Raw genomic sequence first — 14,145 nt, 5'->3', positions numbered from 1 at the left:
CCATAGATAAATGGAATTGATATACAGCTGCATTTTGATGTTTAATGAAAGGTTTGACAAGGGGAAAATCCAACAGCGGTGGTATTTGTGATAAGAATGAGGAGCGACATGTAGTAGTTAGGTTTGTCTTGGATATCTATGGTTATGTGTGTTTTTAAGCAGATAATCAATCTATGAATTTGTTTTATGTTAAAAAAGGTTAGTCATAGTAATACTCACGCGTAAATCATGTGTATCTGAATGGGGCTCGTTTTTGTAATGGGCTGACTTTTATATCAATGAGTGGTTTGGGATTGTTCTCAATTCCAAACAAAAGGTGTGTTGTAGAAATATTTTTCTAACAATCTCTCTAACACACATTTTTTTATTGAATGAAACTAATGTGGATTCCACAATGTGTAAATAGATCCCACATAATGTGGTGAGACCCTCACGAGTTTTGTCCAATAAAACAATGGATGTTATAGAAAGTATTAGAAAGAGACTATTCCTAACATTTTAACTTCGAGACAATAGTGTTCTTTTAATCCAAAAGCAATGAATGGCACAAGAGCACATAGATTTGATGATGTGGCAAAAAATGATAAATTGCATTTTTGGTCCCTTAACGATTTAGGTAGTATCGATTTGGTCCCTTAATTAAAAATCGATTTATATTGGTCCCTTAACTTCTCTCTGTTACACATTTTGGTCATTTCCGTTAGTTTTAATTCAAAAATGTTTGGTTTTTTTCGTTTTCTTCTGGAATTTTCCTGGGATTCTTGTTGTTAAAGGTTGGTAGAGATGATATGAAGATGAAAAAGAGGAAAAGAAGAGGAAGAAAACCTAACGTTATTGAATTAAAACTAACGGAAATGACCAAAATGTGTAACGGAGAGAAGTCAAGGGACCAAAATAAATCGAATTTTAATTAAGGGACCAAAGCGATACTACCTAAATAGTTAGGGACCAAAAATACAATTTAGCCCAAAAAAATTGCTATCTCGTGTAAACTCATACTTCAATTTTTAGTTTTCCTCCGTGAGCCTCTAGTGTTCCCCAACAAAAAGAAAACCAACCACAGTCTCTCGTTCCTCAAAAAATCAACTTTACTATAAGAAATTGTAACTCTTCAATTTCGTTTTGATTTTGTTTGTTAATCAAAGAGAGTCAAAGATCCGATTAAACAGAATCGACCTCCCCATGATTTCTTCATCTCCACGTAAGTTACAAAGTTGAATGTTGTTTAAATCCATTGTATTAAAAAAATACATGTCCTTTAAGATAAAAAATAAAAAAAATAATTTAAAAAATATTAATTAATGTTTATAAAAATTACACAACAATATCTTTTGTGTGATTCTTTATTTTAAATGAAGTTCTTCATGTCTTCAAACAATTGAGACGATGTTCAGTTACAATGAAGGTGAAAACGTGGTTTAGGAAAGTTTCGAATCATTATTATATGCATCCAGGAGACAAGGAGTCGACCAACGACGATCATAATTCATATATTTACTCTCATATACTTTTGTTTATGTTTAGAATAACATGAGGAGCTAAACTCTTAGGGTACAATCATGTAGAGGAACGTCTATATAACTGCTTGAACTATGTATACATTGGTCTACCTGAATACAATCACTCTTTATATATTTTCATTGTTTGAATAACTTGTTATTTATGCTTTTTATGTATATGGATGTTCATGATATGATCCAATTTCAATTGATTGCAAACCCCGACTTTTACAATTTGCCCTAGTTATTTTTCCTTTATGTCTTTATTGATTATGTCTATTGACTAAACAATTTCCTATAAGCCGCCATACACATCGGTGAATTAAACCACTAACAACGGTCATCTTATTGTTTACTTAAGCTTTAAATATTAATAGTGATAAAAAGAGAAAACTTCGCCAACCCCAACTTCTTGGATAAAGACCCGAGCTGGACCTTTTGTATTTCCTTTGATTTTTTTTCTTTCTCGAAGATAAAAAACAAATAAAGTATTATAGATCAACCTAGAACACGTATATTAAAGTTTATCATACACCAACTTTCTTAAAATTGGATCACAAAGGAGGGCAAATTATGGAAGATGAAGAAATCCAAGAACGTCAAAGATCATCTGTAGCTCCTTTCATATTTATGATAATTGTCGCTTTTCAGTTTGCATATTATTGTCTCGATCATTTGAATAAAATATCTTTCTCCTTTTTTGAACCTGATCAAACAAACTCATCAAAATTGTTTATTTCTTTTCAACCATTTTTTTCAACAAAACCATCATTTAATTAAAAATGATCTCATATCTGTTTATGAAGAAAAAGATACAAGATTTATTTGTTATATTTTTATACTGATATTTTGTAAACTATGAAGGTTGAAACCAATGTTTTCAAAACCGGATCGGACATCAAATCGGTAAGACCTTCGGGTCATGGTTCAATCGGTTGAACCATATAAAAGAATAATGACTTAAAATAGTGTGTTATGAACAAAGAATAAAGACTTTGTTGGATTTTAACGACTTTAATGATTTTAAAAGACTATATAGATTTACAATTGAATTTCAAAAGATTCAAATCATGAGATCTTAAATGATTTGAAATGATTTTATGGAATTCAAAAGATTTTATGAATTTTAAGGACTTGTTGAAAAAAATGATCACAACACAATCTCTTTCACAAACTTTAATACAAACTCTTTTATTTTATTTTTTAGGGGAGAGCTGGAGAGATGATGGAAAGAGAGAGGAAGAAGGAGAGTGAGAGAGATTGATAGAAATTTGGCAAGTGTACCAAAACCATCGAAGTAGTAATAAAGTTCGTATCCACAGAGATTGTTTCAATTTCTACTCGGCAAAAGCGTTAAAATAAAGGATGTATTAAATTTATGGGTTGCCCTAGGCAGTTTGATCTGATTGCAATAAAAAGTAAATAACAGAAAATAAAATGGTTTGATAATTGGATTAAAACAGATGATCAAGCCTTTCGAATCCTCTATTGCTCACTGTGAGTAATTTGCCTTTCTTCTCTCTCAAATAAATTAACCTAGCTTACGACGGATTAACTAAGTGGTTTTGATCAATCTCTTGACTCAAAACCCTTTCCTAAGTTATAACCTTTTAATCTCTTAAACCGATTGAATAACCGTGGAAGCTATGTCAGAACGTTAATTCACAAGTTATAACTCTCAATTTCACATCTCTAGGTTCCTATGTTGAATTAAACATAATTACTATTTCAGGATTAAAAACTAGGGTTAGTAGTCGTTCAATTCCTAAGATCAATTTATGTGATTGAAATAAGCTAGGGTTAATAGTCATGCAAACAATCGTACGAAAAGCAATGAACACAAATAATTATGAATAAAGACTAGGTTTTCATTGATGTCAAAGAGAGTTCGTAACAAATTATATGGTTCACAAATCACAAAGATTCATCTCATGGCTCAATCAATCTAATAGTTTAGCTACTCATAACTAAACAATCAAATACATAGAAAATAGTAAACATACATAAACCAGAACCAACTATGAGTTTTGTGAGATCCAATGCGTGCTCTTCGGCTTCCTAGTATCGTCTATGCTATGTTTAGGTCTCCAAAATCGCACACTAAAGCTTCTGATCGCATATGACTTTTATAGACAAAGAATTAGGGTTTGAGAAAAGCCCACCATCGTGCCACGTTTCACGTCCATCGTAGCACGATTCCTTCATTAATCTGACGTGGTAGCAAATTTACTAAACCATCGTGGCACGTTACATATCCATCGTGCCACGATTTTTCCAGTATCTTCAGGTAAATTTCACGCTTCAAACGTGCCACGATTCAGGTTCATCGTGGCACGATCCAGTAGCTAAATTTTTGGTTCTTCTTCAATTTGTGCAAAACTTCTCTTTTATGAATCTTGAACTGATTTAACCATGTATACAAGCATTTGACTCTCAAAACATTACAAAAAGGACACAAATATGACTAAAAAACTAGCAATGACGTACTGTCATCAGAGATAATAAAATCTTAAAAGAAAAAACAATCATAAGAAATCTTATGTTTTTATGAAAGACTTTTTCATAATAAAATTTTACAAGAAAATCTCACACAATCCATCAAAATCTAATTTATCAAACAATCATTCGAAATTTAATGATTTTAAATACCACAAGACTTTTTTTAAGTGATGAAGAGTCTTGATTGAATACCACGATGTTTTTTTAAATGACAAGAGTCTTGATTGAATACCAGACGACTTCTTTTAAGTTGGAAAGAGTCTTGATTGAATACCACAAGACTTTTTCATAATAAAAAGTCTATTAAAATCCCTTAGAATCATAATCCAATACACTAACCTTAGATTTTGTTTAGTTCATATTTTTTTCTATAGTTTAAAGAAGAAAAAAAACGAAGTGTTTTAAGAATGGCGTAAAAGCTATTAAAATGACATTTAAACATTCTAACTATATAAGGTAATAACTTGGGGTGTATTTGATTTAGATTTCAAGAGATTTTAAAAGATTTTTTAATTATAAAAAAATCTTGAGGTATTCAATCAAGATTTTTATAAAATATAAATAAATCTTAATTAAGACAATCATAATTCTTTTTTCAATGCAACGAAATCCGTTGGTATTCAATTGAGATTTCTCATTACTTATAAAATGTCCATTGATATTCAAAAATACATAGATTTTAATGGATTATTGGATGGAGTGAATTTTGTGAGACTTTTTAGTTAAAAATATAAACAAAATACTCATTCAACAATCTCACAAAAACTTGCAAGACTTTGGGAGACTTTCACAATTTTCATTTCATGTTGTCCAACGAGATTCATTTTCTTATTGACTTCCAGGGCACAAAAGGTGGTTTGTTACTTTGTTCTGGGGTATAAACCTTCCCTTCTACGTAATCGAAATCATGCTGGTGGCTTCTTGTTCAATTTATTAGTTTTACGGCAAGCTTTTTTTTTTTTTTTTTTTTTTTTTTATTGAAGACCATATTGAATACTTGGCTTCAAATTTTTATTAGATCTACATCAAGCTTAATTTTTTCATTTGTATACAACCATTATATTGAATACTTGGCTTCAAATTTTGTAAGAACCACGAATATAATTCTGTAATACACATTGTTGAAAAATATAAAAACATCATCCCCGTGAGCTTAGCTTAGTTTGTAGAAATATTGCATATTATATGCAGAGGTCGGGGTTCGAACCCCGAACACTACACTTCTTCACAATTAAATTGTGTGAGCTCTAACCACTAGACAAAAAAAAAAATACATCACAACAATAATTCTCAACACATAAGCATCTAGGAAAAATACAATTGCCTTCTTGTTATAAATCCTTTGAAATCTTGATAGTCTTTTAAAATCTTATGATGCAAATCCTTTGAAATCCATATGATAAATCTTGATAGTCTTTTAAAATCTTAAAAGTCATGACAATCTTACAAAATCTTTTAAAATCCACTAAACTTTTTCATGTAAAAATTGTCTTCTAAATTCCTAATCCAATACACAAGTTTCAATTGGAAAAGAATCGAATCAGGTTATTATGAAAATGTACATAGTATAATATAATAAACGTGATACAAAGAAAGAAAAGAAAACAAGGGAATTGGAAACTTTAACAAGTTATTTCTATTAAATAACAATTATGACCTTAATAATGACTATAATTTAATGGATAGTTTATTTTAGGTGATATTGGAGTTGCTTTCGACATAAACGATATTTCAACAATTTTCAAAGAACTCAAAGGTAAAGGAATTACCACTAATAAGTTTTAAAGATTTTGCACAAATTATTGTGTATATTGCATTACTTGTACGAATCACTTCCTAAGAACTACGAGACTCTTGAATTAGAGCAACAAGACAATAATGATGCTCATAGGAAACCATGGAGTGGTGCTCTAAAGGATCAATTCAAGAACCAATCGAAGAAATACCTCTATGAGAACAATTTTTATAAAGGTTAAATATGATTTTGGTCCCTATAAAATTGGAACCTTTTAAGTTTAATACTTACTTAATTTTAATAGTTCTTTTAGTTCCTAATTTTTTTTTTCTGCACTCAGTATTAGTCCCTCCTCAATTCAAATTTGTTTAATTTATGCTTAAACTCTTAAGTTTTTGAACAATTTTTTGCAGACGTGTTAAGAACATTACTAAAAGATCATCTACGTCAAAATTTTATTAATTTTATCTTTAACTTTTTTTCGTTTTAAAAAATTCATATTTAATTCGTTTCATGTTAAAAAATTCTAAATTTTAGTAAACGAACCTTTTATAGTGTTCTAAACTTATATCAAAAAAATCGATTAAAAATTTAAGAGTTTAAGGATAATTAAACAAACTTTGTTGTAACAGGGACTAAAATTCAAAGTAATTTTTTTTTGTAGGGACTAAAAAACCTATTAAAATTAAGTAAGGATTAAACTTAGAAGTTGCCAATTTTATAGGGACCAAAAACATATTTAACCTTTTTTATAATGGAAAACGGTGTAATTATATTCCAATTTTAGCATCCTTAAAACTGTACACAAACTTTCTCCAACACTGTGTTTGATAGAAGAGAAATAAGAAAGAGAGAAAGAGGGAAGAGAGAAGTTGGATAGAGAGAAGCAACTTCTCCTGTTTGGTTGAGAATAAAAATTGAAGAGAGAGACCAAATATGGTGGGACCCATGACTGTTTTATTTCTTTCTTGAATTGCGAAGAAATAGAGTAGAGATGTGAACTTTTTGCTCTTTTCCAAAACTATCCCTGGTATTGTGGCTAATATAAAACTATTGTCTTTTTTTTTTTTGTTAACATTGTTGTATTGTTTTCATGGTTTTTGTTGTAGCAAGGTAAAAACAAAAACGCAACTCTCTTTCCTTTACCTCTTGATTGGAATCCTCTTATATTATAATAAATAAATTAAACTAGTAGTTAGTTAACTCTAATGAAATAGTTTAACCGATTAAATTGTAAAATTGTAAATAAATAATTAATTAAGCAAATAAGTTATCAAATTTCTTTGTAAAAAAATTACTTAGTTTCTTAATTAAATTAATGTAAAAAATTATAAGTTATCAGTTTTTATAAGAAATTAATTCATATATAATAAAATTGTATATTAAAGTTTAGTAAGGATATTTTGATCTTTTCAAAAGTTTAACACATTTCTCTCTTCTCTATTTCTCTCATTTATCTCTTATACTACCAAACAATAGGTCAAATCTACTCTATTTCTCACCTATTTCTCTCTTCCTATATTCTCTCTTCACAACTTCTCTCTTTGCAACTTCTCTCCTAAACCAAACACACCCCAAATGATCCTGATTGACGATGGATCATAGTGAAAAAACGGAAAATTAACGGCGTTAACCTAGAAGGGAGCTGTTAGTCTATATGCGAGTGCATATAACTTGCATGCACTCGCAGCATATAGAGCTTTACACCGTCGGTCGATCACACATCAGTCAAATGTTCGTGTAAGGGAAAATATATGCTGGCGAAACGATAACTACAAGGTCGTTTCCTTCAAACGCACAACTTTCCCACCCATTCTTCGATTTCTCTCACGGCACAGACGGCGAATAACCACCACGCGCCGTCGTTGCCATGACCGAAACCTTAGAATACTCCCCCTACCCTCCAATAGACCCAATCAACTTCGATCTTATTATCGTCGGCACCGGCCTTTCCGAATCCATCATCTCCGCCGCCGCATCCGCCGTCGGAAAAACCATCCTCCACCTCGATCCCAATCCCTTCTACGGTAGCCATTTCGCTTCTCTCTCCTTCGAAGATCTCATTTCTCACCTCAATTCTCCTCCCAAATACATTACCGCCACCGCCACCGCCACCACCGACAATTCCGACTACACCACCGTAAATCTCATCCAGCAAACTATATTCTCCGATGCGGAGTTCAATTCATGCAATTCCATCGAAGAATCCCAATTCCTTCGCGAAAATTCGAGAAAATTCAACCTCGATTTAGCAGGACCTAGGGCATTGTTTAGCGCGGACAAAACAATCGATTTGTTGTTGAAATCAGGTGCTGCACAGTACTTAGAATTCAAAGGAATCGATGCGAGTCTTGTTTACAATACGAATGAGGGTTTAGTGAATGTTCCAGATTCACGTGGAGCGATTTTTAGAGATAAGAATCTTTCGCTTAAGGAGAAGAATCAGTTGATGAAGTTTTTTAAGCTTGTTCAGCAACATTTGGGTGGTAATGAGGATGAGAAGATTTCGGAGGAAGATATGGAGAGTTCGTTTGTTAGTTACTTGGAGAAGCTTGGTTTGCCGTCAAAGATAAAAGCGTATTTACCATTTCTATTTGCTAGTGAGAATTTATTTACTTTATATGTTGTTTGATTCATTTTTGCATAGCAATGTAGGAAATTTATATGCCATTGTTTGTTTGATTGTTCTATCTGATTATTATAGAATAATAAGGTGTATGTATAATATGATTATGTTTATGTTAATGTGTTAGTTTTGAGATGATTGCATAACTTCATTGACTGTTGACTTGAATTATGGATGGTGATTTGTTATCTGATAATTACCAATGTTCTGGAGGTGGTAGTTTCTGCGATTCCATGTTACTCTTAGAGCCAGTCATTTGGCATTTTATTCTGCATGCTGTTGAAATTTGTGGCTTCTAGCTTGTTATTTAATCACTCTAACTTTTCTGTTTCCTTGTAATTTCTCATGACGTACTTTGAAAATCATAATCAGATCCCCTAACCGATGTGATTTTACACAAATGGGATAGTATAAGAGACTCTTTTGGACACCGTTGATATTTTCGCCCCAATAATTGGTGAATTGATGCTTGACTAATTTATAAATTCTATTAGTTGTCTCATTCCTACTGAAGCTGTTGCTTTTTATACTCCTAAGGCTTTGTTTGTGAGTTGGGAGAGGAAAGGAGGGGAGGGGTTTGGAAAAAATTGAAGGAGCAAGTGAAAGAAATAGATGATATTGAGAGGGGAAGGCTTTGGTATTTCAATTTTCTTCATAATACAAAACCCTCCTCATTTGGGGGAATTAAAAAATTGCATTGAAGGAAGGTTTTGGGGGGTTTACATGAATTCTTCAAATCTAATCTAAGTAGTTATAATATTCTTAAAATTAAAAATATATTAATCATAAGCATTAATTTATCATTTTCTAAAAAATTACTCTTTCAAAAAATGTGGAAGATTTTCCCATTTTCCCCTATATTTCCAACCCTCCTAAGCCTTCCCTTCCCTTCCCCTCCAAACTCCCAAACAAAGCCTAAGTGAAATCTGATGATGATTAGATAAAACGTCTCCAAACTCCCAAACAAAGCCTAAGTGAAATCGGATGATGATTAGATAAAACGTTTGAAGACTTGAGATGTTTGGTGGTGGCTCAGTTTGTATGCGCTGTATGCTTAAACAATCTGGTGGGGTGTTGTATATATTTTTCTTTGAAAAAGTTAAATCGATCACCTTCTCATGCAATGAAGAGTACTATCTTGTTTGATTTTTCAATGGTATTTTTGAATAAAGTATGTATAGCCCAACTGTTTATTGTGCATGCATAATTTGTTGACTTGCGTAAGTACACTAAGATAAGGCCTCTTTGTCTTCAACAGGATTCTTTTGTATGCTATAGCCATGGTAGATTTTGATCAAGAAAATGGTGGGGTTTGTAAAGATTTACTGAAAACAAAAGATGGAATAGATCGTTTAGCTCAATACAGCTCATCGGTTGGAAGGTGAGTTCTTATTCAATTTGTTTCATGGTGTTACATTTGCCTTGATGTTTTATTCAAGGGATCCAAATTAATATTTTTCAACTGATACTTATCTTTGTTTTTTCAGGTATCCCAATGCCCCGGGGGCTTTGCTTTATCCTATTTATGGTGAAGGGGAACTACCACAAGCTTTTTGTCGTCGTGCTGCTGTCAAAGGTTGCATTTATGTAAGTTTAAAGGATTTATGAATTATGTGTGTGTTTCTAAAAAATTTCTAAATAACATATTTTATTATCTTTAAATCTTTCATATTTTTGTTCTATACATTTTTATCAAGAAAAGTAATCACGATTTAACAATCCTGTTGTAATTGAATTTTCCATACCTGGCATATCCTAGATCTTTCTTTGTGAAAGTTATGGTCGAAGGAATTAAAATAAATTGTTGGTAGATGAGGGTACCTATTATTGAATTCAGCGAGGCCATTATCTTTGTGCTAAATTGTTGTCATCATAACAATTTATCTTTTTGGTTAAGATGAAACCAATTAGTTCCTGTTCTTTTGATATCAATGTTTGGTCATTTTCTGATATTTTATGGTCCGTCTAAATGACTTCATTAACTATTTCCTTGCTTAATTTTATTTTTTAATTTTTTTGTTGTTTTGCTGAACATATATGCTTATATGCATCTTAAACTTTCGTGTATCAGGTTCTCAGAATGCCGGTTATTTCCCTGCTTATAGATAAGGTGCGTAAATAATTCTTTGACGTGGGTTTTTTAATTAATATTTTTGATAAGAGACGAGGTTGAATATCCCCAAGTGCAAAGCAATTTCATCTTTGTTGTTTTTATAACAAATGTTGCAGGTTACTGGGTCGTATAAGGGTGTTAGATTATCTTCAGGTCAAGATTTATATAGTCATAAGTTAATCCTGGACCCATCCTTCACAATTCCATCAACTCCGTCTTTGTCTCCTAAAGATTTTTCGCTCCAGATGTTGAGTCATGTAGACATTAAAGGAATGGTTGCTAGGGGAATATGCATCACAAGGAGTTCCATAAAGCCAGATGTATCAAATTGCTCTGTGGTTTATCCTCCTAGATGTAAGAAAGTTTTAATCTCTGCATTTTGTTAATCAAGGGCATATTAAACATGAGAGAGAAAGTTGTTCAAAAAAACATGAGAGAAATTAACTTTTTTTTCTTCTCTTCCTTCTAGCTCTGTATCCTGATCAGGTTACATCAGTCAGAGCTCTTCAGATAGGATCGAATCTTGCTGTTTGTCCTGCGGACACGTAAGTTATTTTACTTGATAAAAATGAAATGCTCCTATTTGTAGTACCCTTTTCTTTTCTCCCCTTCTTTAAATCATGGTTTTTGATGTCAGATTTTGTTTCATTGTTTTATATAGATTGGAACCTGGTATTCGTGTAGTATTGCAGTGTTGCTAGCAGTTTATTTTGCATAATAGAGTACCTAAATGATTTAAATATTTTTTTTCAAAACTTCCGGGTCTTAGTTCCACTTGGATCATAATCCTTTCTTGAGGTAAAATGCTTAAAACCCAGTCAACCGTACTCACTCTGCAAGTTACCTCCGGAGTTCAAAATTAGTGTGTAAAAAATCCTTTGTATGAGTGAAGCTAAGGAAGAGAGGCTGAGAATTGAGAAAGGCAGGACTTTAGTAACTGAGATGTTTTTGAAAAACCCAAATTGAAACAGCTGAATGATAATCCCATCTTAGATAACACTACCTCACAAAACCGGCTTTGTGTTAGGCTGCACATTCTAAGATGGTATCAAAGCCGGTTTTGTGAGGTTGTGTTAGGTCCAACCACAAATTCTAAGATTTTGCAGTATAAAAATCCAAGGTAATCAAAATTGGATTAGACAGTCTTACCTGGAATTGGTCATTTTTAGCTTAGTATTTGTATTCTGTTTGGTATAAGATATTAAAAATTAATAAAAAATATGTTTTAACTACTACCAGTCGGACCCCAGTCCAACCTCGGTCAGGCTATTGAACCTTAGCGGAGTGCTAAGGACACTCTCTTTCTTTTCAACATTATCTTCACTCCAACACTCTAAAGTGCAGGGCTCCCATTGATTTCACTCAATTAAAGAGTTTAGAGAGTGTTCATAGCACTCCTGTTGAAGCTTATACCGGTTCAATATCCGGTCTAGTTTTAATTACCTTGTAAAAAACATCAACCTCACAATTGCCCCGCTTCACTCCACATTATCCGACACTCCAATGTGAACCCATGACACCCGTCTGCACAGGAGATGAAGGATGCTGTATTCAGTGTCAACCCTGTAGCAGCGTAGCCCCCAACATAAATGAAGCCATGAGTTGAAAAACATGACCAAACTCATTATTTCAATAGTGCAATGAACCCAATAGGCCAATGGAGTGAGTGAACCTAGCTGGCTAGCAATCGGCTCCACATTATCTAACACCCTAATGCGAACCCAATAGGCCAGCAAGAGCTAACCAAATCGGCCTGGTCCATGTACTCTCAAGAACTAACATTTAAAAATATTCAGCTCTTATGTGCATTTTATTTGTTTGTTTTGGTTTTAGCTGTGAATTCCCTGACTTTTAATTTTATTTATATCATTATGCTATGTATTTTGGTTGTAGACTTTAAGATAGTAACAGTTTCCCTTGCCGAGTGAACTTTTGAACTTAAACTAACCATATTTGCCTTTTCTTTCTCAGCTTTGTTTTATACTTTTCCACTTTGTGCAATGATGCCAATGAAGGAATGAAGTTACTAAAAGCATCCATGAATGCTCTTCTTACACCACCTGTATCTGGAAACACAGAAAGTTCTCCCAATGTTCAAAGTGGAAGTGAAGATAAAAAACCTGTTGTGCTCTGGAGTGCCTTTTATATTCAAAAATTAACTTCGGTATGCTTCTAATACTGACTTGTACACAGATTTCTTTATTGCATGATGTTTCTTTTTATTAGGCAGTGTTTTAAGACTTTTGTCTAGAAAGAGGCAACGCAGACACATGTGACATTGATATGGACACCCTTTTCTTGACAATGGATTTTTTCTATTTCAGAGTAAATTTGAAGCTATCAGTTCCACTCCGACACCGGATGGAAATCTAAACTACGTTGACCTTTTAGATGAAACTGAGAAGGTATGTCTTTATTCTTCCGTTAATTTTTCAGTGTATGTCTGTAAGATTAATGTTGCTGTTAATTAATAGCTACACACTGTCTCTTAAGCCTTTTATCTTGAGCGTGGTCTTGAATATCTTGTTACTAAGATTGAAAATATGAAGAAATAAAAGAAATCAAGTCGCTGAATAAGTAGGGAAATGAGTTGAGAAAATCTTTTTGCCCTCAAGCATCTATACACGATGACCGTGTAAAAACCAAAAACTAGTTATGATCATTAATCGATAATCATCAGTGTCACTAATGCTACTATTTTAATGATGGTATTCTTGCAGCTATTTGGTCAAATGTACCCCAATGAAGAATTCTTTCCAAAGACGACATCCCCTGAAGATACCATGGATGATGATGATAATGGGATTATTATGGAGAACTAACCAAGATCAAATTGCCTTGCACTCATTGAGAACTACACCCAAGATCTTGGAGAAAGGGAGTTGTGAAATTATATGCACATTCGCAGATAGATTGAAGATATATATTAAAATTGTTGAGGAGAATGGTTACGGGTCCTGCTTTTTGTGTGAACTGAAAAATAGGGGCCGGACCTTCAAGGCAGGTTACAAAGCAGTCGTTGGTGTTAATTATGAATTTTTTGTGAAGCATAAAATACTGATTCGGTGTTGTATATGCATTTAAGAACGTTTGTAGAACAAATTGCTACTCAATGAAGGTGTGGAATCTTGGAGGTTTCAAAGCTGGTAGGGGCTGAAGTATAGCGCTCAAAGTTTCTATATCTAGATTTGTAGTTTGTATTTGGAAAACGATTTGATTGTACTTTTGTAGAAAGTTGCTTATGACATGTGTGAATCTTGCAAAAATATCTAACTGAAGACAACAATATAGATTGTACAAAGTACAAACACACTTGGGAAAAATTGGACTGTCTTAACAAACTGATTCAAATGTCTTTTTTTGAAGCTAGTTGTAGATAACTTAACATGTGCTTTTAGTACAAGTTAGCATAATCCTTTAATATGCGACTTTTAAAAACTCACGACAAGACAAACATTTACCTTATTAGATTAGAATTTAATTTACATTTCCATTTCCTTCAAAAAAACAAGCAAATTAAAAGCAATTAACAAGTATCATCAAATTAGTTCATGAATTTGTAGAGCACATTGAAATAAGTCTCAGCCTTTACTATCAATTAAGTCCCTATATTTTAATGCATTATAAATTTAATTTTAGTATATTTTTTGAAGGATTAATATCAGAGAGCGTC

The 14,145-nt window shown here is 32.6% G+C and overlaps 1 protein-coding gene across 1 annotated transcript; it reads left to right on the top strand.

Moving 5' to 3' along the window:
• Positions 1-7,447: 7,447 nt before the first annotated feature.
• LOC11406283 (rab escort protein 1) lies at positions 7,448-13,813 on the top strand. The gene is made up of 9 exons (XM_003612310.4): positions 7,448-8,310; positions 9,618-9,740; positions 9,847-9,946; positions 10,431-10,469; positions 10,589-10,826; positions 10,942-11,017; positions 12,444-12,636; positions 12,797-12,877; positions 13,193-13,813. The coding sequence occupies exons 1-9, from the start codon at positions 7,604-7,606 to the stop codon at positions 13,292-13,294; spliced, it is 1,659 nt and encodes a 552-aa protein (XP_003612358.1). The 5' UTR covers positions 7,448-7,603; the 3' UTR covers positions 13,295-13,813.
• Positions 13,814-14,145: the final 332 nt, after the last annotated feature.

The sequence above is a fragment of the Medicago truncatula genome, chromosome 5 (assembly GCF_003473485.1).
Source record: "Medicago truncatula cultivar Jemalong A17 chromosome 5, MtrunA17r5.0-ANR, whole genome shotgun sequence".
NCBI lineage: Eukaryota > Viridiplantae > Streptophyta > Magnoliopsida > Fabales > Fabaceae > Medicago > Medicago truncatula.
The sequence above is the reverse complement of the archived record's forward strand: the minus strand, read 5'-3'. Positions and strand labels throughout refer to the sequence as shown.

Coding starts and splice junctions, on each gene's coding strand:
- LOC11406283 (XM_003612310.4), top strand. CDS start 7,604: ATGACCGAAACCTTAGAATACTCCCCCTACCCTCCAATAGACCCAATC. Junction 8,311..9,617: donor TTGCCGTCAAAGATAAAAGC/GTATTTACCATT, acceptor TGTCTTCAACAG/GATTCTTTTGTATGCTATAG. Junction 10,827..10,941: donor TGTGGTTTATCCTCCTAGAT/GTAAGAAAGTTT, acceptor TCTTCCTTCTAG/CTCTGTATCCTGATCAGGTT.